A 19820-nucleotide genomic window follows, 5' to 3' on the forward strand; every position below is an offset into this window, starting at 1 on the left:
AAAAAAAAAGAAAATTAAAAAAAGAGAATACGGACCATAGTCAGCCACAGATATCAGCCACTCGCTCCAACATATCGGCGTCTTGCAGTCTTTGTATTTTATCCCTTTACAGTGTCCCAATCCTGATACAGTGTGGATGTCTACAAAAACCTCGCAATGATCCATGTTTCTATGATCCTGGCTATACGGTCTGCAGGTAGTCGAAACCGTTATCTCGCGAGGTGTAAGGATCAAGCAACAGCCTCGTCGTTACCGGCCCTCCACTGGCTCCCTATACGTTGGGAATGACTGGGAGAATAATTCAAACACTGTTCTGTTGTAAGAAGCAAACTCTGTGAGTTGCAGAATGCAAGCGTAATGTGATTAGACCTCGGGCATGTGCTGTGCGGGCCATTCCCTCATCCTCACACAACTCTACTCCACCCAAAAACTTGCAACAACACCATGCTGCCATCAGTGCTGGCGGGACGTTCAGCCTGGCCTCCACCTTGGAGTTTGTTTTGTTTTCGTGATGACTAATTAATGGACGAGGAAATGCCCATGAACTCAATTGTGACAGTATACACGCACTGCCTTCTGAATCCGTTCTTGCCAACGCGTCTGGCCGGGAAAGATGTAGACCCAAAACTTTGTACAGCTCCCACCCCTGCTTTCGAGAAAAGTAGATCGAAGTATTCTATATTGATAACATTAAAAATGCCCTCTTCGATCGCAGCTTGGAGCATGGCAGAAGAAGCAACCTGAAGCTGGACTTAAGCAATGACTAAGGAATATTAGGACTAATTAACCGTCTACAGCAAAACTGTGATATTATGACGCAGAAATTGCATCCGTTCGCCCTCATATCAATGAAAACAATGGGAATTCATCGAATCTCACAATTACTGAAAATATAGTTGCTTACACTTGCTTGGGAGTTGTACCGTTTGAAACTGCCATGCGCATGCCGGATCTGAACATGTGAAAGAGGGATCGAGGGATTAAAGAGAGTACAAAGCACAGACCCAGTAGTAAGGCAACGGAGCCAAAAGTCGATGTGTGCACTGTGTGTCTGCTCTCGGCGACCCCTCTGAGGTCAGCTGGTGTGTAATGCAGCTTTAGAGATCAAGCAGTGTAGGCAAACAACTAGACGTAAATTCCTTTGCTAAGCAGGTATTGCTTCGACCCTCCGGAAAGCGTCCGGTCCACGTGCAGGTCTGGTCTACTCTGAATCCTCGTCTCGGACAGGCATTATATATAGCGTTATGATGATGTGTACACATAGCTAGGTGACCAAACTGAACACGATGCATTGTATGTGGCTAACTAACGGTCATGTCTGATTGCGTCTGCTGATAAACGTTATCTGTATTAGAAAAGATCCTATAAATCGAACAATATTTATATCACTGCAGGCGCCAGTGCCTTGCAGTATATATATGTGTGGACGTCAGTATATTTTGCTATGTATAAGCGCGGTGGCTCACTTGTACACACTACGCTCACGCAGTTTTACCGCAGTTATTTCTACACATGAGTCCCTATATAAACTTCATAAGGTTAGCGGTTCACGAACACGTTTATAACCATGCAGAGAGAAATGCTCATGACACTGTATCACGCATGTCAGTGATAGCACAAACCGCCTAAGTTCCACAAACAACGAAGTTCCCCTTTGATCTACATACACCACCGCGATCTCACGCTCACTTTGACGGAGAAAGAACGTTATTATTATCCACTGTTAGTAATAATAAAGGCATTTCTATGGTGCATTTCCCTCCCGATAGCAAGCGCATTGCACTTTGACAGCAACACACCAAGGGATCGCGCGCGAGCACACACACAGAACATTCAGTTGGAAATTTGATTTTTAACAGTTGCATCAGTTTAGCATTTATTCTTAATTTTATTCCTGAGACGTATGGTGACACTACTATTAAGACTCAAAATCTACCGATGTGAAAAAAAATGTCCTCATCTCAAAACTTCGTCCGCCATGATAGGGGAAAAAAAACCGCAGAAGTAAAGCAAAACTGGCTTGGCGATTTTCCCTTGAAGGCTACGTGAAAACAAATTAATTTTAAGTCAGTGATGTTAAAATACACACAATGCGCAAAACAAACACACAACTGTTCAAGCTCTTTTGCCCACAATTGAGAAGGGTTGCCGCACGACAGCAGCAACTGCTAAGTGCTGCCATCTACCCTGTTATCACATGACAATTTTGTGCATTCTCATTGGTCCAATGGCCCTGCGACCCCCTCGTTTGCATGGTCAAAATCATAACAAGATTGTCGTTTTCAGCCATCATGGCGAACCCACGGAAGTTCAGCGAAAAAATAGCCCTGCACAACCAGAAGCAGGCAGAAGAAACGGCAGCATTTGAGGCTATTATGAAAGAAGTAAACAACGCCACGAGAACAGTGAGTTATAACGAAATTCTTCCAACGTCGTGTCAGTCGCAAATGAACGCTCGGCCATTTCATCCCACAGGGTAGGCCACTCTTGACTGACTGTGACTATTTCTCTCGGTTTACTTTCCAGGTTGTATACGCAAAACAACATCTTCCTATTTCGCCTAGTCTTGGTGCTTATCGAGGAGGATCGCTGCCTAACGTCAATCAGATTGGCACCAACCAAGGCATTGACCTGCAGGTAAGTTATTGGTGCGTGACATTGCCCCATTTTTCGCTTTCGTCTCGCGTGCATTGAAAACATGGCGGTGTATCAAGCATAGAACGATATTTTGATTGAAATTGAGACATTTTGTCTGTTAATGACTATGACAATAGGTGTCCAGTTACAGAAACACGGGACTGGAATGTCTTGCTTGAAATAATGTATGACATTTACTCTTCTACATTATACACCTGCAGACTGCACTTCAGCACCTGGAAGATATAAAACAGGGGAGACCAAACATCACTGATCGAATCCATCGCGATAGATCGCGACCCATTGTACCTCACAGATCAAGACCTTTCCCAATCGACAAGCGGGTATCCTTATATTGTGTTTTAGAATCTTAGACCGCTTTGAATTTTGATCTGTTAATGTCTTTGGCTGCATGTGATTTTATGCAAATGTTTGTTCGTTTAAGTTGTAGGTTCATTAGCAACAGAATCATGTTGACAATTGTTATTAATCATATTATTGGTAGTTTTAATTGACAAGCTTATATTATTTTGTAGTAGTAGTAGTTATTGAAGTTTTAGGTGAAAGGATCTTGACTTTTAGCTGGTATGCACATCATAATATTAGAGGCTTGTATAAAAGATTGCAATTGAAGTTTAAAAAATAAATTAGTTGCAGAAAAGTAGCTCACAGAGTTTGAGAAAATGGATGTCAACAGATTGGAAAAGGTGCGCCAGTATATTTAAAAATATTTCTTTTGAAATGTACTTCCTTGCACAGAACTAGAGGAATCTGATATTAACCACTGTAGGCATTTTTTTAAAAAGTATCATTTTCCTGTAAGATGTAAGAAGGCCAAATGATTAAAATGTCAAAATTTTGAAAGAGATGTATTTATCTGCTGTTGGTGGGCTGGTCTGGTAGTAAGGTATGACAGACTTAAAGGATTTGACAAGTATCTTTTAATGTACAGATTAAAGACTTGTTTTCGTATGTTTTAAGGTGAAGCTTTTTTTTTTAACCCGTCTCTCACTCCTATAAATATGTGACATTTACAATTTCCCAAACTTGCGCAAGAGGTAGTGGTGTTCAGCACTGCATTTCTATTATTAGTAGTTTAAGTTTATTCCATGTTGCTCCTTTGAGCAGCATAGGGCTGCAATAACACCTCGCCAGTGAACCCCGTTTTGGGCAGCCCCCTTCAGTTGTGCCCAGGTGGTTTCTATGTCCTTTGCCTATTTCTATTATTAACAGACAGTATTTATCCACAGATATATATTTGTACATACTGTATTTTATTTTAATTTAATATTCTTTGAAGATGTTTGAATTAACATTTATATACTTCTTGTTGTTTTCAATTATTTATTGAAAAATAATTAAAATTATAAATATGAAAAAATACCTACTGGATATACTGCAAAATCCCATGATAAAGCAAAAAATGCAATACAGAATTAAATATATTTTTTTTTAATTCGATACAGTGAACTGTGTTATAGTGAGGGATTATTACTGTAGTTCAAAGCATGTATACTTTTTGTTCAGCCGGGAGAAACGGTGTCCCTTTGCCTAACAGGCTTGAGGGGGCCATTTCTACGTGTTTTCGTTTTTTTTTTTTTTTTTTCCTTGGATTTGTTGTGCTTGTAGTGCCTATTGTACTGATGAGCACTATTTTCTCATGGCATTGATTTTGACTGTTTGCTTGCCTGTGGCTTTTTATTTATTCACTTGTTAATATCAACTCTCTCATTGTCATAATCTTCTCTAGCTAACGCCATCATAGTTTTTTCATTTTCACAAGTCGCCTATGGGATAGATTTTACAACAGTGTTATGTGTTTCAACATTATACTGCAATTTCTGCTTTGTGATCATATGGATAATCTCCAGACAATTTTATTTATGTGTTTGATTATTGATCTAGTCTGTTCCAGTCTATTGACTGTAGATCTGTCTCTTTGACATCTTGGTCTATGAATGTTATCCCAGAGATGAGTGACCTGGCATTTCCATTAACTTTACAGAGCCACAGGAATTTTGTCTGTCTTGTGTTTTTGTGTTTGTAATGCGCAGAGAGCATGGCTTTGGCTGGGATATGCTATAAAATCTCACTATTAATATTATTAAATGAGTACCATACAATCATTGGGTAGCTAGTGAAAAAAAAATTATGTTATTTTTTATATATTTTTTTTAGTGTAACAATTCAAATGCTATATTATATATACCTATTCAAATTAGAGGTAATCTTGCTTAATTCATTTCTTGAGACCAAAGGTCTGGAAGTGCTCTTGTCCTTAACCAGAATTTTAGGTGGATTGTTCTCCATATGGTACAGCATACTTATCACCACCACCAGATACAAGCTGGCGAAGGTAAGAAAATTACTTTTAGAGCTTTTTTTCCCTTTCTACTGATGATCACTAATGTACAGTTCTTTTATCTAAACTAAAAGCATTGCTGTTTCATTTAATTATATAATGGGCTTGTTTTAACAACCACTTTAAGTCTTGAGCTGCCATCAGATTATGCTTTTGTGTCTTGGCACTGTTTCTTGATATGTTGTATAAAGTCACAGGTAGAGATCACACCCTCATTTATCAGTATATCCTATATGCAGATCTTTGCTTTGCATGTCAAAAAGCTTCAAAAGCATTTCTATTATTTTCCATATGTGTTGGTAAATATTTAACGGCAATAGTTGTTTTAATCTGATATGTGATGATTTCTGTACATGATTGTAAACTTTGGAGTGCAGGTTGTACATTTAACAGATACCTTATTTTATGTTAATGAAAGAATGTTTTGTAATTGCATGGATTTACATATTTAGGCCATCTTAGACTTAAGCAATAGTATTTTGCAGACTTGTACCTATCTTGTTACCATATTTCAGAGGCTGCTTGTGACTTAAACCAGGAGAATGTTCTGGTGGATTTTCCTTTTAATTTGGCCATTTTATTTGCCAAATAGAATAAATCTATTTAGGACCTGGGGTACCATATATGTTTTTATTTCAAGTGTTAAGAACTACAGGAAATTGCCTGCTTATTAATAAATAATTCTTTACAGCACTTTTCAAATTGGCGTAGTTTATATTTCCCAGTTGTTTCTGAATAAGATTAGAAAACAGAAACTTGGGAACACTCTTAAGGGTTTGTACCAGTATAATGTTAACAGATTTTATAAATTTCTTAAGTGATAAATGAACTGCTTGTTTAACATATTAAGAATGGAGGTTGTCAAAAAGGATACTTGGATATTAGACTTAAAGAGGGTTTTGTGTTGAATAATATTTTTTGGAAAAGAATTGAAGTAATACTCTTGTCATAACAACAGGAAACAAAATTTACACCAGGAAGCTATAGAAAGAAATGAAGTATGATCTTTCTTATTTTTTTAAAAGTATTTTTACAAGAAAAAACAAGTCAAATAGTCAGATTGTAAGTTGGGCTTAAATGATAGATACTGATATTCTGAATAATCTCCCAGGGGAAAAAAAAAAAAGCAGCAGATTGATTGTGGATCACTTGCTTCATTTTTGTGCAAGGATATGTACAAATTTTACTGCTAGTATAACCTCAATGCAAGTCATGCCAAAGGAGATTCATTAAGTTTTTCAAAGGCATTTTTCACACCTTATGATTGTTGGCCCAACAAATTCTTCAAGAGCAATTGCAGTATTGAAGCATGCAGTGGCTACATTGAAACTCGTTTACTGTCTGTAACATTATCCTGAGTCACACCAATATTCTTAGTTGAAGTAAATGATGGTTTTGAAACCTGAAATATTTCTTCGACATGATTTAGAACATCTGCATTTATCATCAGAGCCCAGTTTACCATTTGACTTTCTTTTTCCTTAAAGTTTGTCTCAGTAATGATACTGATACTATTTTTTTGTCCATTAGAACAAATAAATGGTGCCGCAGAGATTTTCTTTTTCAGCAAAGAGTGTAAGAAGAAATTAGAACACGAAATAAGTACATGATATATAGAAAACAATGTTCTTTTTCTCAAATTTGATTTTGTTGGCTATGCAGCAGTATATAAAACTTTGATAGTTAAAAAGATCACAGAGAAATATCTGTACACTTAGATGTTATTTCTAGTGCTACTTTGTATTGAGCTATCTGGTAAGCACATGAGCTGTATAAGTGGGTTTTTTAAAAAAAATATTTTTAAGACTACCAAGCTGAAGTTCAAGGTTAGTTTAGTTTCAGATAGTTATGGCCCCTGGCTGATTTTTAAGTGGTATAGTAAGGTGACCAGACGTTTCTGGGGCGAAAGCGGGACACTTGCCGATGATGGTGTCGTCACCGTCAAAGAACGCCGAAAAAAGTGATTTTTAAAGACAACCGGGACATTTGATGGACTTGCCAGAAAGCGGGACATTGGGCGTTCCGCCCGATGAGCAGGCGGGGCACGAGGTCAAAAGTCTGGTCACCTTAGGTATAGAAGCTACTGAACATTAGGTAATGAACACATGCATTATCTGTTTAGTGTTATTCACGTCAAATTACTATTATTGGTCTCTAAACTTTAGGTTATTTTTTTCTTAACAGTATACAGCCATGGTTATAGGAATTGATATTGAGGGAAACTAGTTTAAATACGGAATGAAATCATGTAGGATAAGAATGTAACATTAAATTACTTGAAGTTGTTATAACTTGGGAGATACATAAATAATATACAGTTATGATCTGGCTGCAAAGTTTTGTGATGGGTCCTACCTTTGTGATCTCATCCTACCTTCTTTGAGAGACAAGGGCTTTTTGAAGCATTATATCACAATCTTATGGTTTTTCCCTCAACATTACTCTTTGGCAAATGCAAAGCTTCAAAGAATTATTGAAAATTAGACAATTCGGTTATTTATAAATTTTGTGTAAGGTGGTTGAAATATATTCTTTGGCGTCTAGAATGTTGTGTTGTATTTTGAAGGCTTTTCATACGAATTATTGACATGGACATTGTGGCACAAGTATTACATTTCTGTTTCTCCTGGTAGACATTAGTTGTAGGGCTTACCCAGCCTCTGAAAATTTGGCCATTATTCATATCTGAAAAAGAATTGTGAATTCTTATATTTCTATCACAGAACCACAAAAGGGGACTCTTTCCCATATTGTTTTCTATGTTATTGTATGCATCATATTCTTTCTCTCTTCTGGGTGTAAGTGTGTGTAGGGAAAACTAATTTTTAAAATTGAGATTATTTTTAACTGAGCTTGTGCTTTTTTCTATTTCACTTTAACTCATCCTCCTCGTGGCCATTGATTACTACTTGTTCAGAAAGTGCTTTGAAATAAATCTGCTGGTGTCATATTTTATCAAAATAATTGTGACAGTAAAAATTGGAAGTGTGTCAGAATATCACAGTTAAATAGATCTGTAAACAGGATGTTAGCCTCGTAATATTTACTGTTTATTGCATATCAGATTTGATTAACACTATGCAGTCCAAAAAGTTTTGCCTAACCACTAAGAAAATGTGGGTTTTTGACTATAATTGATGATGTCAAGTTAATACTGCTTAAAAAAATTTCATAACGGGGAGAGAGTTGGTTCCTGGTTAAATGTAATTGTGCTACAAAACAATCTCTAAAATAATGTTCTTTTACTTAGTATAAATGTTGTCTTGGTGCATGTGTAAAAAGGCACTTGTGTAACTGGTATTGTGTATTTTTTATAATTAATAAACAATATCTGTGGGTTCAATTTCAGATTTTTTTTTTTTGGCCACCTCGCCAAAGATAGAAACAAATTTGTCTTGTTAGGTGTTAATGATGCTACGTTATGAAAACAAAGTATGTGTTAAGAGAGAATTTCAGTTGTATTTGTGAATCTTTGTAAATGTCAAATAGTAAAGCTTAGATGACAAGCATGTGGATGTCAAGTTACAATGTTGAGGGACACATTTTGTTGGGTGACATCTTTTTTGTGATCATTGAAGCATATCCAGCAGGCATTTGGGATGACCAACAAATGGAAGTTAAAAATAATCTAACTTTAACAAAATAAGTGTAGCTTTTTAGATTATCAAGAAAGGTCTGTTATAGCTTAGTCTAAACATGTGTTCAAGATTCAGATAAAGACATGAAATTTTGTCACATTCAAACTAAAAAGTTTTTAGTGTGTTCTCATGAAATGAATTTGGTATAATTTTTTTTAACCTTTCTTATGACCTTTAAATTTAGATTGACTTATAACACAGATTCCACAGAGAGATTTACTTTCACATTTGATAGAATTTCATAGCATAAATGTATATATTAGAACACAGGCTTCTGCTTTTTTTTTGTATTTCTCTTTCTACATTTTGACCTTAGCAGGCAGATGAGATTTATAGACACTTTGATAGCTGATGTTAGTGTTAGCACATAGAAGTATGTTGTTGAAGGATAATTTATCTGCTGGTCAGTTAAAAACTTGTTTCAAATGCTGATACTGAGAGGAAACACTTTTCTGCCCCTTAATTTCTGTTGCCTGCTGGAAGTTTTACACAGGGGCAGGAAAATGGCTAGCAACAGAAGAAATATTGATTCTGCTTGCTGCCAGTGTGGGCTTATTCACCAGTGCTGCTCCTATCTACTTTGGGACTTGAGCGTTGGATTTTAGATTCTTCTTTCCCATCTCATCTGCGTGCTACATTGGGTAAAATAAGGAGATGGAGACCGTGGGAAAAATGATTTCATATTTAAGAATTTGAGAGATAGGATGATAATCAGATACCATTGCACTATAAGTGCTAGCATGACTTGTCAGCCATGAGATATTTACTGGATTTATTGGAAATACTGGTAGCTGTGATGAAAAGATTGGCACCGTTGGATCACTTTGTCCAGACATACCATGAAAGTGAAGTGGTGATATCGTATAGTTTAAAAGGCAAAGACTGCCTACATCCAGATTGCAGCCTAGTCCAGCAAAGAAGGCTTGAAGATAATTCCATTCAGTGTTATTAGCCCTTAACTATATATAGTCAAGCCAGGTGGCTCTGATGTATCTGCCAGTGTTTTGATGTCTCTCCTCTGTTGTCATGATCTTGAATGTGTGTGTACATGTTAAGATGTTGACCATAAGACAAGGTCTTACATATCAGAACCTCAGTAATATCTCTGTCCCCTCTTCTGTTCATTACCCTACCATAAAAGACAGTAGTATTGGGTTCTTCTTATGCAGATTTACAGTTTTAGGTGGTGATAGTGTTGCTGCTGCTTAGTTGATTACATGAAATAGGATTGTCCCAGCTATTGATTATAATGAGCACTAGAAGTGACTGGAGGGCTTTTTGCCTCTCCTTTGGTCCCCTTTACTTAACTCAGTTAATGCTGAAATTCTCAGTCTTAGTCTAGAGTTCTTTCTGCATTATACTTCATTTGAAGCTTTCATTATGATGGAAAAGCATGTATTATTATGGAACGTTAGTTAAGATCTTTGTGCAGTGTCCCCAAGTAATGACAGATTATGCATGTGAATGGCTATGCTGACAGCATGAATTTTATGAATGGTTAAAACCATATGTACATGTGGCATAATCATTTGTGCATTATAAAATTAAATACTGAAAGTCAGTCATTTGATACAGTGCATTAGTGATTAATACATGATCACATCAGTATAATCACTTCTGTAATTGCATATTGACTATATAAGGCATGATGTTGCCCACAAGGTCAAAGCACTTGAATTTAGTGCTAATAAATTCTTGAATTAATGCAGTGAGTTTTAAATAAAAATGTTTTCCTTATCAGGATGACATCAGCTTGATGTTAAGTTCCAGAAAACATTTTTAGAAGGCAGTATGTGTTTTGTAACATTTTAATAAGATATTAGCCCTTCACTCTTTTTTCTGTTATATTCTGCAGATATTGGAAAATTTCTTTGTTTTTTTTTTTTTATTTTTATACTTTGCTCAGATGCATATAATATTTTCTGAAATTTTGATCTATGTGGGTTCATAGGACAATACAGCATGCTCTCATTTTTCTACTGTATACATTTTCTTGACATTTACTATAGTGGTTGTGTAGGAGAGAAATAACACAGATAAACATTTTTTTTTTGGGGTATCCTCGCCACTGTAACCAACTTTGCATGGCCACAGTCTAGTATTATTTTCTGAGTTACAGTACAGCTGATTTCATTATTTAGAGCACATTTTTTGTTACTGGGGGATTTTATGTATTATACTTGAAAGACAGTAACAGTTTAACTTAAGTTAAAAATGTTGATGGTTTAACATCAAAATTCTTTTTAACTTTATATAGTTCATTTGCAGAGAATTTAAGAAAATAAACTATAGTACAACTGCATTTTAAGCCCACAAGAATAAACAGATCATGTTTTTCTATATTTCTTCGTAACTTTTTAATTGAATTGAAAGAACAATGTATATATATATTTCAAGAGGTGGGAGAGATGATGATGAACACCTCAATTCCATATGAAGCGCAAAAATAATTAACGCATACTGTAAAGGATTTATGACTGCTTTGATCAGAGAAGAATTCTTTTTAATGATGCATAGAGTGTGTGAGTGCATTTGCATGGGACTTGGGGAAGGGTAGGAGGGGTATGCTCATCTGTTCATGTGCCCATTCCTAATATACAGATTTTTGACAGTGTCTCATCACTAAAGGAACATGAACATTTTATAATGTTCTTTGATATGCATGATAGAACAAAAATGTCACATTTTGAAAATAGTTTTTCATTGTTTCAAAATATTTAGAAGCTAAAGAAACTGTCAGTGACATACAGGAGTAAAGAACCCTTTCTTAATTAAATCCCTTTAATTTTTTAAAACACAGATCAGTAAAAGCAAACGTAAATAGTGCAGATTTTTCTGATTTAATATTTTGTTTGGTTTTCAATTTTGTTTGGTGTCTTCTCCCCATGACAGGATGTATCGATATCTTAACGGCGTTTCCTTGTCCCGGTGAGTTGTTTACCTCCTGGTAACCATGGTGATGGGATGCATGAAAGGGTGCGGGGGCTGTTGCCAATTAATTGTAATATAAACATGTATGCTGCACTCAGCATCTGATAAAATCAAAGAAAACAGTTGGTGATGTTAACATGGTCTCACTATTGTTTGAATGTAGTATTACATGGCATGGCTACTAAAATTAATTGAAATGTACTGTGTAATACTGTATAATTATGTAAAGAATTCAGAATAGACTCAGAAAGAGTGTCTAGGCAAGAATTGAAATGTCCAAAAGCAACTTAGCTCCTCTAGCAAGATTGTTTCATTGTCATTGTAGGTGGTAAAATGATACTGGTAAATATCCCAGTTTTAGGGAGGTAGCTGGCTTGATCTCTTGAGAATTTAGACAAAACCAGCAAATCACTTAATATAAGTGCATGAAGAAAAGCACATATATTTAGCAGTGTACATATTTTCTACCTTAGATTGGCAATTATAGTTCCATTTTAGTATTTTCTAGTTATGAAACGTTCACATGGTAGTCATGGAGACTGCATTATTGTTCATGTGAGCCACTGACAAATGATTTTACAAGTGGTGCTGGGAGACTTGAGAAAAAAAAATAAAAAAAATGAAGGATTCATTCCTTAGGGAGTTGTTTATGTTAGTGGCTAAGGTAATTAAAGACTGGTCATTGCAAGCAAGAGGTACAGTATATAAAAGTAATTGCTATAGTCCAGGTGACCAAGTGCTGTTCACTAATGATTTCCTTGTGACATTCTGCACTTTGCACACATTATAAGCAGGGTTTTAAATGACCACCAACTAGAATGTAAATATCTTTGCACAAAATAATGATTTATAGTAGTATAATATAACCCAACATGAAAACTTAGACGAAGTGAGTTGTAATAAAATGTTGTACTAATAGTAGAGTACTGTTAAGATATATTTTAGGGGATCATTGTGAAAAGGTGGCATTATAAGCAGCGAGTAAAAGTATTTGCAGGTTCTATGTTCATCTTTCCTAAGGTTTGGGCATTTTACAGTTTGTTACTGAGTCTTTTATAGGGCAGTATATTTATTGTATTTCTACATGTGTCCTTGTGCATGTATGTTGGTGAATTGGCAGCTGCAGGTTATGCACCTACACACTAAGCATCATGTTTCTTTCCCACAAGCATCATCCTGTTTCCCCCTTATCTGCTAAAATTGCAAACAGACACAAAACCCAATGAAACCTCCGTATGTTATTTGATGTGTCTATCCAGTTGCCTGCTGAAAAATGCTTTGTAATCATTAAGATTGATATTTGTTGATAAATATCTCAGCAAAGTTGGGTGATGCTGTATCAGGTTTTTTTATCCACAAAGAAGTATTTGGGTTTTTTTTTTTTAATTCAGATGTTTTCATTGTTGATATATGTAAGCCAGATATGGGTTTACCTGTAAGCTTAGCTTTCAGACTAGTGGAAGATGGATCTTGCATGCAAAGTGAGTAGTGTTGTGTTCATCATAGTGCACTATGACTTCTGAATACTGAAAAACAGCAGTTGTGTAATAAAATATGGCATTTATGTGATTGATGGGTTTTGTATGAAGTATTTTTTCACTCTTTCTCAATCTGTATGGCAAATTGATTAATTTAGAAGATTCACACAATATTTTCTATAATATTTTGCTGACCAACATTGACATATAACTAAGATTACTTAAAATTTGACAGTTTTCTAAATCTACCTCAGGCTACATGTAACAGTATGCTTAATGTTCTGTATGTTACTAGGTGCATTTTTTCCACATACCCATATATGTTTGAATTCAAATAGATGTGTATTTGTCATATGGCATCCCATCCCTTAGGCATATCCTAGCTTCATTCTGTTCCCATCACTGTTTCCTTCTTGTTGCTTGTGTTGGCTTTGAACTCAAATAAGCAATCCTTAATAACCTTTAGTTAGACTTGACATTGCTGTTTACTCAGAGGAATTATTTTTCACAGAGCATGACACTTTCAACCTCCAGTATCACTGTCGGTGAACTGTGTAGCATTAGTAGAAAGGTTTCTCAAACTTGTACTGCTGAATTATTGACGAGAGACAAAAAACAGTTTACATGGTCAGTTTACTAATCCTACGAAGGTCATGCTTCACTTTCAGGAATATAGAACTGTAAAATGAAAACATATAGCTTGCTTGTTGTGTGTAGGATTTGGTTTCTCCAAGGAAAGAGTTGAGAACTTTGCTGCAGAGCAAACCTGTCATGGAGCCAGGGCTATATTGCTTTATGTCAAGTTCATTTCTTCGAGTTGTTCTGAAGGTCACTATGCAGTTAAGCTGGAAGGCTAGATAATTGAATCGCAAATGTCAAGTGTATTTTTTGCTTTGTTACAGAAATGCCGTGAGTGTTGATTTTTCAGAGCCTGTGTTTATTTTCTTGAACAGAAGATGTTTTATGCCATCTCTTGAGATGCTATTTTAATTTTTTTCTGGTTGGTTATTTATATAAGCTGATATTATAGGAAGAATTCTAGCAGGACTAATAAATGTTTTGTTTGCTGTATCAGCCGTTTATTATAAACAAAAAATGTGTTTATCAGAGGTTGTTAATCTGCATACTTTTTGAATAAGAATCACTTGTGAAGAATTTGTAAGGATTATTTCATAAGAATTTGTACACAGCTGCATTATTTCTTTATTAACTTTTGTTATGCTCAAGCTTTTGATTTTGAAAGTTATTAGAATTTTAAAGTATGTTAAATATTTTGATCACAAGTGAAGTAGAGAGGGATTAGATTGTGCACTAAAGCCTTTGTGCATAAGAAACTAATTGCTTAAAGATTCATTACTTTCATAGTGTTTGGCTGCGGAAAATCTCTAATCAAGTACCCAAATGCCTTATCATTAATACCAACACTTCATGCATGACAAATCGTCTGGTCCATTTTCCCCTCTTTTAGTTGCCTAGCTCTTAACCCAGTTATTGCGCTAAAAGTAGTAGGTGGCTAGTTCAAATTTCACTCGGAGTTGGGACTGGAAAACCCTGCTTGCCCATGCAGCAGCAGCACCACCAAATCCCTGAAGTGTTTTTTACAGGGTAAATCACCTAAGAGTTCACCACTCCTACAGGTAATAGGCTGTGGGACATATAACCTTTCATTGCTGTGGTTTAAATTTGGTGTGAGATGTGTAATTATTTCTGCCTATTTTCCATATGCAAGGGACCTGTTACTAATGTCAGCACAAGATTGGCAAGCATTCTCCCAGTCCTCGACATAGCACATTCACAGGCCTGATATATCACTTCTTAGTTTTCTGCCACAGGGGAAGCTAAAGATCTAGAAGAATTCAGGGAGGGGAGGGAAGCTCAGGAGGTGAATATTTAATTGTGGGGGGGGGGGGCGGTGTGAATATTTATTGCAGATTCTAGTGGAAGAAGCATGTCATTTACTTTCACTTCAGAGCATATTTAGTTTGCTGTTTTGATGTAGGCATAAAACTTTTTAAGTTTTCCAGATCATTAAGACATCATCATTCTGTATTGTAATCTTATCTTAATCTTGAGGCCAAAATATCACTTATCCTGTAACAGGTTTCATGATTCTTATAGTAGAGTTTTATAAGATAAACACAACATATCGTAGTTGACTTGAGTCTATTCCATTTTTTTAAATGTGTTGTTTTAAAGTGTACATAAACATTTAATCTTCATCGGTAGCTATTAATGGTAGTTTGTAAAGTTTCTTCATCCTAGCATTTTCATTCTTTGTAACTTTTATCACAGGGTTTAAATATTTAAGAATCCTTTTAATTTCTAACCTTAAAATACAGAAGGTGAAATCATTTTATCAAAATTATCAGCACTATTTTGAGTGATACTTTTCGTCATCAATCTGTACTTACAAGTCAAATGTTTGTACTTCCCATCATTTTGAAAAACCCCGGCTCATTAGTTGCCAAAAGCTCCTGACACTGTGAAGACTCTTTGTATGTCGTATGCAGTATTGCAGGAGATCTGATGCATTGATGTATACGCACTTCACATTTTTTTTTAAGGGCAACATTTATTTGTGTTATCATTATTGTAACTTTGGTATGACATATTTTGCTGTTTCTATAATATTTTTGGAAATAGTAGTTGTGGTAAGTAGTAATCTTCATTGAAAGCAAATTAAAAAAACAAAGCTTAAAAATATTTCCTGTTTTTGATTTGTTTTGTATTAACTATTTTCAAATTAATTTAATTGTTTTTTGTTTACTCTGTATTTAGGTTTTGTGGATAGTGTTTGTCATTATTTTTGACTTGGTCTGATTTTTTTTCCAGGACAAATTCTGATTCAGCTTTACACACAAGTGCTATGGGACCTGGAACATCAAATGACTATACACATCCTCCAAAAACCCCTCCCACTCACAGGCGAAGTATGGGCACCTTGTTAGGGTTTTGGGGGTTGAGGGGAATGGCTTGATAAAACTTTGATGACAAGCTTTTGATTTCACGTTAATAACAAGCTATGAGTACCAAGTGTTTTCCGTTCTAGGTAGTTCATACCACAGATTGTTTGGTCTGGGATTGTTTTTCTTGTGGAGAGTTCAATTATTTGTTGTGATTTATTATCTTTGTATCTGCCACTTCATTTGAGTCAAACTTGGTTTAGAAATTAAGATGGTTGTTGGGGGGGGGGGGGGTAGTTAAATAGTGAAATGCTTGTTCTCAAACTGTTAGTTCAGCATCTGTAGCTTCCTATCTCATTGTCTTAAAATACTTAAATGAAATAAACATAGCTTTAAAGGCATTTTTTAATTTGCATTTTAAACACCTGTAGATTCAAGAATCTCAAAAATTATTTAACTAGTATTAAGAACTTAAAAATAGAAGAAAGAAAAGTAGAGTGTAAGTGAAAGCAAAAGTCATAATGATACTGGAGAAAAAAAAAAGATTCAGTGAATTTCAATAAATCTTTTTGCCCAGCATGCTTTTCCCTTTTCTTTCCCCCCTTGCCCATCCTCGTGCCTTTTTCCTCACCTATCTAATTTACTGTCACATTTGAGCCATTGAACTTTACAAATATGGTCTAGGTAAGACATTAAATAAAGCACATTGTTCCTTTACAGTCATGGAGATGGTTGGGGAAGACTCTGGAGACATTCAGATGAAGGGCTACTGGGGAGACCCCAAGAAATTGGTCACATCTAGACCAAAATCATGTGAAGTTCCAAACATCAAGTAAGGCTTTATGCTGTTCAGGAAGTCAAACAGTGTAGACAGTTTCTGGAAAGTGAACCTGATCAAAGTTTGAGTTTTTGTAATGCAAATCAAGAAACATTACAGGAAGGCGTGGGTGAATCAGTGCAGAAATACAGCGCTTTATGACTTTGCATATGTTCCCATGGATTTTAGTGTTTCTCCTGTCTCTATAATTGTCGTAAATATCTTTGCATTGATATTTACTACCATACATGCCGTGGTTGAGATTATTTTAATGGGATTACATTAGAAGGTATTCACGGGATCAGTGCGCTCTACAACTCATCTAAATTTAACTTAAGTACGGTTGTTTTGACATGCTTAAATGGCTGTTTCAGCATCTACCCTTCGCAGGAGCAAGATATGGGCCCCCACATACCAATCTCTAATAATACGGGTTCTTTGCCAGACCTGACTGTGCTGCACTTCCCATCCCCGCTCACCACACCCCTAGATGCAGAGGATGGAAGTTCAGGGGCCTATGGAGGGAACAGTTCACCCTCCAGTCTCTCTCCCACCTCCCCTCATCACATGGCCATGCCCCCTCCTTCCAGTCAACAGTCTCCAGCATCTCGTCGCCGCCCTCCTCCTGGAGTACCTTCGCCTCTTGTACTAAATAACAACAATCAGATGCGTGTACCACTGTCTCCTCCGGTAAGGAGTTATCTGCTATCCATCATTCAGGCTTGTGAGTGGGAAGTTTGTGTATGAAAGTGTGTGCACGTGCATGTAGCTTACGCACTGTGGTGCAGCACACTACAATAAGTACTTAACTGTTGAGACCATCATTCTGGAACAGCCATAACACTGTGCAATAATTTTTTTTAAATTTTCATAACAGAGAATAATTAATGTGTTTCTGTGTGATAAAAACATGCTAACTACACTGGCAAAATTGAGTAATAGCTCGCATGTCTCACTTTCAGCCATTTCCTTTATTTAAGATGATTAATAGTTTGGACATGCCGTAATATTACCATTTGACCATTGCTGGTGGAAAATGACACTGGTATCTTGACTTCCTCCTGTAAGAAACATTATTTTCTCTCTGTAAGAACCAGCAAAAGTCGCCCATCATATTCATACTTTCTTTTGTATTTGTCTTCAGTGACAGATGTCTTATTGAAGCATTCCCCTTATTCATCACAGACACCGCTTAGGCTAGGGGGAAAGAAATCTGTGTGTGAATGAAGAAAGTGCTTTTTCAGTGACATTTAAGCTTCTTCTTTCTCATAATCAGGTAGCATCTTTGCTACTAAATCTTTGTAATCATCAGATTTCCTTTTGCCAAGAAACCCATTGACAGTTGCTCTGAAGGAGAGCCATGCTTCCAGTTCCAAATTAGCTTCATTTCAAATATGGATCTCTCAGGATATCTCTGATTTGTGACCATTAAAAACTCCTTCCTTTATTTTAGCATCACTTAATTTAGGGAACTTCTGAGTTTGAAATTGGAAACCTTATGAGCCTTCACAAAATTCATCAGACCTTGTGAAAGAATGGTAAGTATACATTGTTTAGGTTCACAAGGGGGATTTGACATTCATCTTTCCTGGTACATATTCATCTCTTATTGGCCACTGAGTTCTTGAATAATGACTTTCGGTGGCATGGCTATCCTATAAACAAAGGAAGCACATATATTTGGTAAACTTGCTCTGCATGCCCATAGATACTCCAATAATATTTGTCATAGTTCATAGCAGTTTAAATTGTTTTCATGCTATCACAAGATTCCTTCATATCAACAGCATGAGAAAGGGGCACAGAAGGCTTCTAACAGAAACAGTCCTTTATGGCATAGAATTTTACTAGAGTTTCACTACATTTTCTGTAAATGCTAATCTTTGTACCTATTCCCAAGAGACACCACTCAAATGAGTGATTTCACTCAGATAGTTGCGCAATGTCAGAGTGCTATTTGACATCGCACAATACACTCAGATATTGAGTAATAATGAAATAATTGCACAGTCACTTCTGTTATTCTTTTGATTAAGCAAGGCTAATGGCAAGCCCACTTGATTAATTGTATAGGCCTATTTCCTTAAAGTACAATGGCAATTGGATTATATATTTTGATTACATCAGACCTGGGCAAACGCCGGCCCGCGGGCCGGATCCGGCCCGCCTCCTGTCTCTGACCGGCCCGCCCGCAGGCCCCCCCCGCCAGTATATATATATACTATATATACAGTATTGGGTAAAACTGAGTTAACTATATTAGTCCGGCCCTCTAGAACCATCCCAGTTTCTCATACGGCCCCTTGGGAAAATTAATTGCCCACCCCTGGATTACATCATTCCCCCAAAATTGAAAAAGGGCCATCATTTCTGAATTCAGCACACTGAAGTTACTATAAGCCACCTATCCGCCTGTCTGTTACAAAAATTGTGTTGCACAGTGTAATATGAAATTTTAAATGTCTGCTGTGAATTACTTCACAAAGCTGTCACATGATCTTTATTTGGTGCACTTGCTGTTGAGAAGGTCACAATGACTTTAAAAGAACATAATTTACTGAAACATAAATAAAATGGACTGAATCCTGCAAAGGGCTTAGCCAAGTCACATAAGCAGTGGTTGATGCGAACTAACTTCATAAGCCTCAGTCTCTCATTTGAAAATAGTTTAAATAGTTTATTGAGCAGGCATTGAGTTTAATATGCTTGCTTGCCCTTGGTGTGTCATATGTTTTACACAGGCATAGATAACAGCAGAAAAAGTTTTTCTTTGTTTAATCTGTCAGGAAGTAATTGCTTTCATTTGCACAGTCAGTTGCCTTTACAGTTAAACTGTGTATGAGAACATTTTATATTTTACAATACAGAGGCTTTTTTCCTTGAAAAGCAGCGATAAAGCACAAAAGTGAATTCTGGATTTATTTGTAAAGCTCAAACATCAACATCAAAATTTAAAGCTGAGAAGCAACCTGCATATTGTGTGCCAGTAGATTTGAGATGTAGCACGCTGCATGATCTGATTTAAAAATAGTGTGCACACAAGTGTTAGTATGT

The 19820-nt window shown here is 36.2% G+C and overlaps 1 protein-coding gene across 4 annotated transcripts in view; it reads left to right on the forward strand.

The window, feature by feature from the left end:
• Positions 1 to 2229: 2229 nt before the first annotated feature.
• The window catches only part of LOC112554006 (CREB-regulated transcription coactivator 1-like), a 33582-nt gene continuing 15991 nt past the window's right edge, over positions 2230 to 19820 (forward strand). For 2 of the 4 annotated variants that reach the window (XM_025221559.1, XM_025221561.1), the window contains exons 1-8: positions 2231 to 2405; positions 2527 to 2637; positions 2859 to 2981; positions 4932 to 4993; positions 11530 to 11565; positions 15879 to 15976; positions 16670 to 16781; positions 17141 to 17456. In XM_025221559.1, coding sequence (XP_025077344.1) covers positions 2253 to 2405; positions 2527 to 2637; positions 2859 to 2981; positions 4932 to 4993; positions 11530 to 11565; positions 15879 to 15976; positions 16670 to 16781; positions 17141 to 17456 — 1011 coding nt within the window. In that variant the 5' untranslated portion in view covers positions 2231 to 2252. Of the gene's footprint in view, positions 2406 to 2526; positions 2638 to 2858; positions 2982 to 4931; positions 4994 to 11529; positions 11566 to 15878; positions 15977 to 16669; positions 16782 to 17140; positions 17457 to 19820 lie in introns of all 4 variants that reach the window. The other 2 variants (XM_025221562.1, XM_025221560.1) reach the window with 2 other exon arrangements.

Source organism: Pomacea canaliculata, linkage group LG13 (assembly GCF_003073045.1).
Source record: "Pomacea canaliculata isolate SZHN2017 linkage group LG13, ASM307304v1, whole genome shotgun sequence".
Lineage (NCBI taxonomy): Eukaryota > Metazoa > Mollusca > Gastropoda > Architaenioglossa > Ampullariidae > Pomacea > Pomacea canaliculata.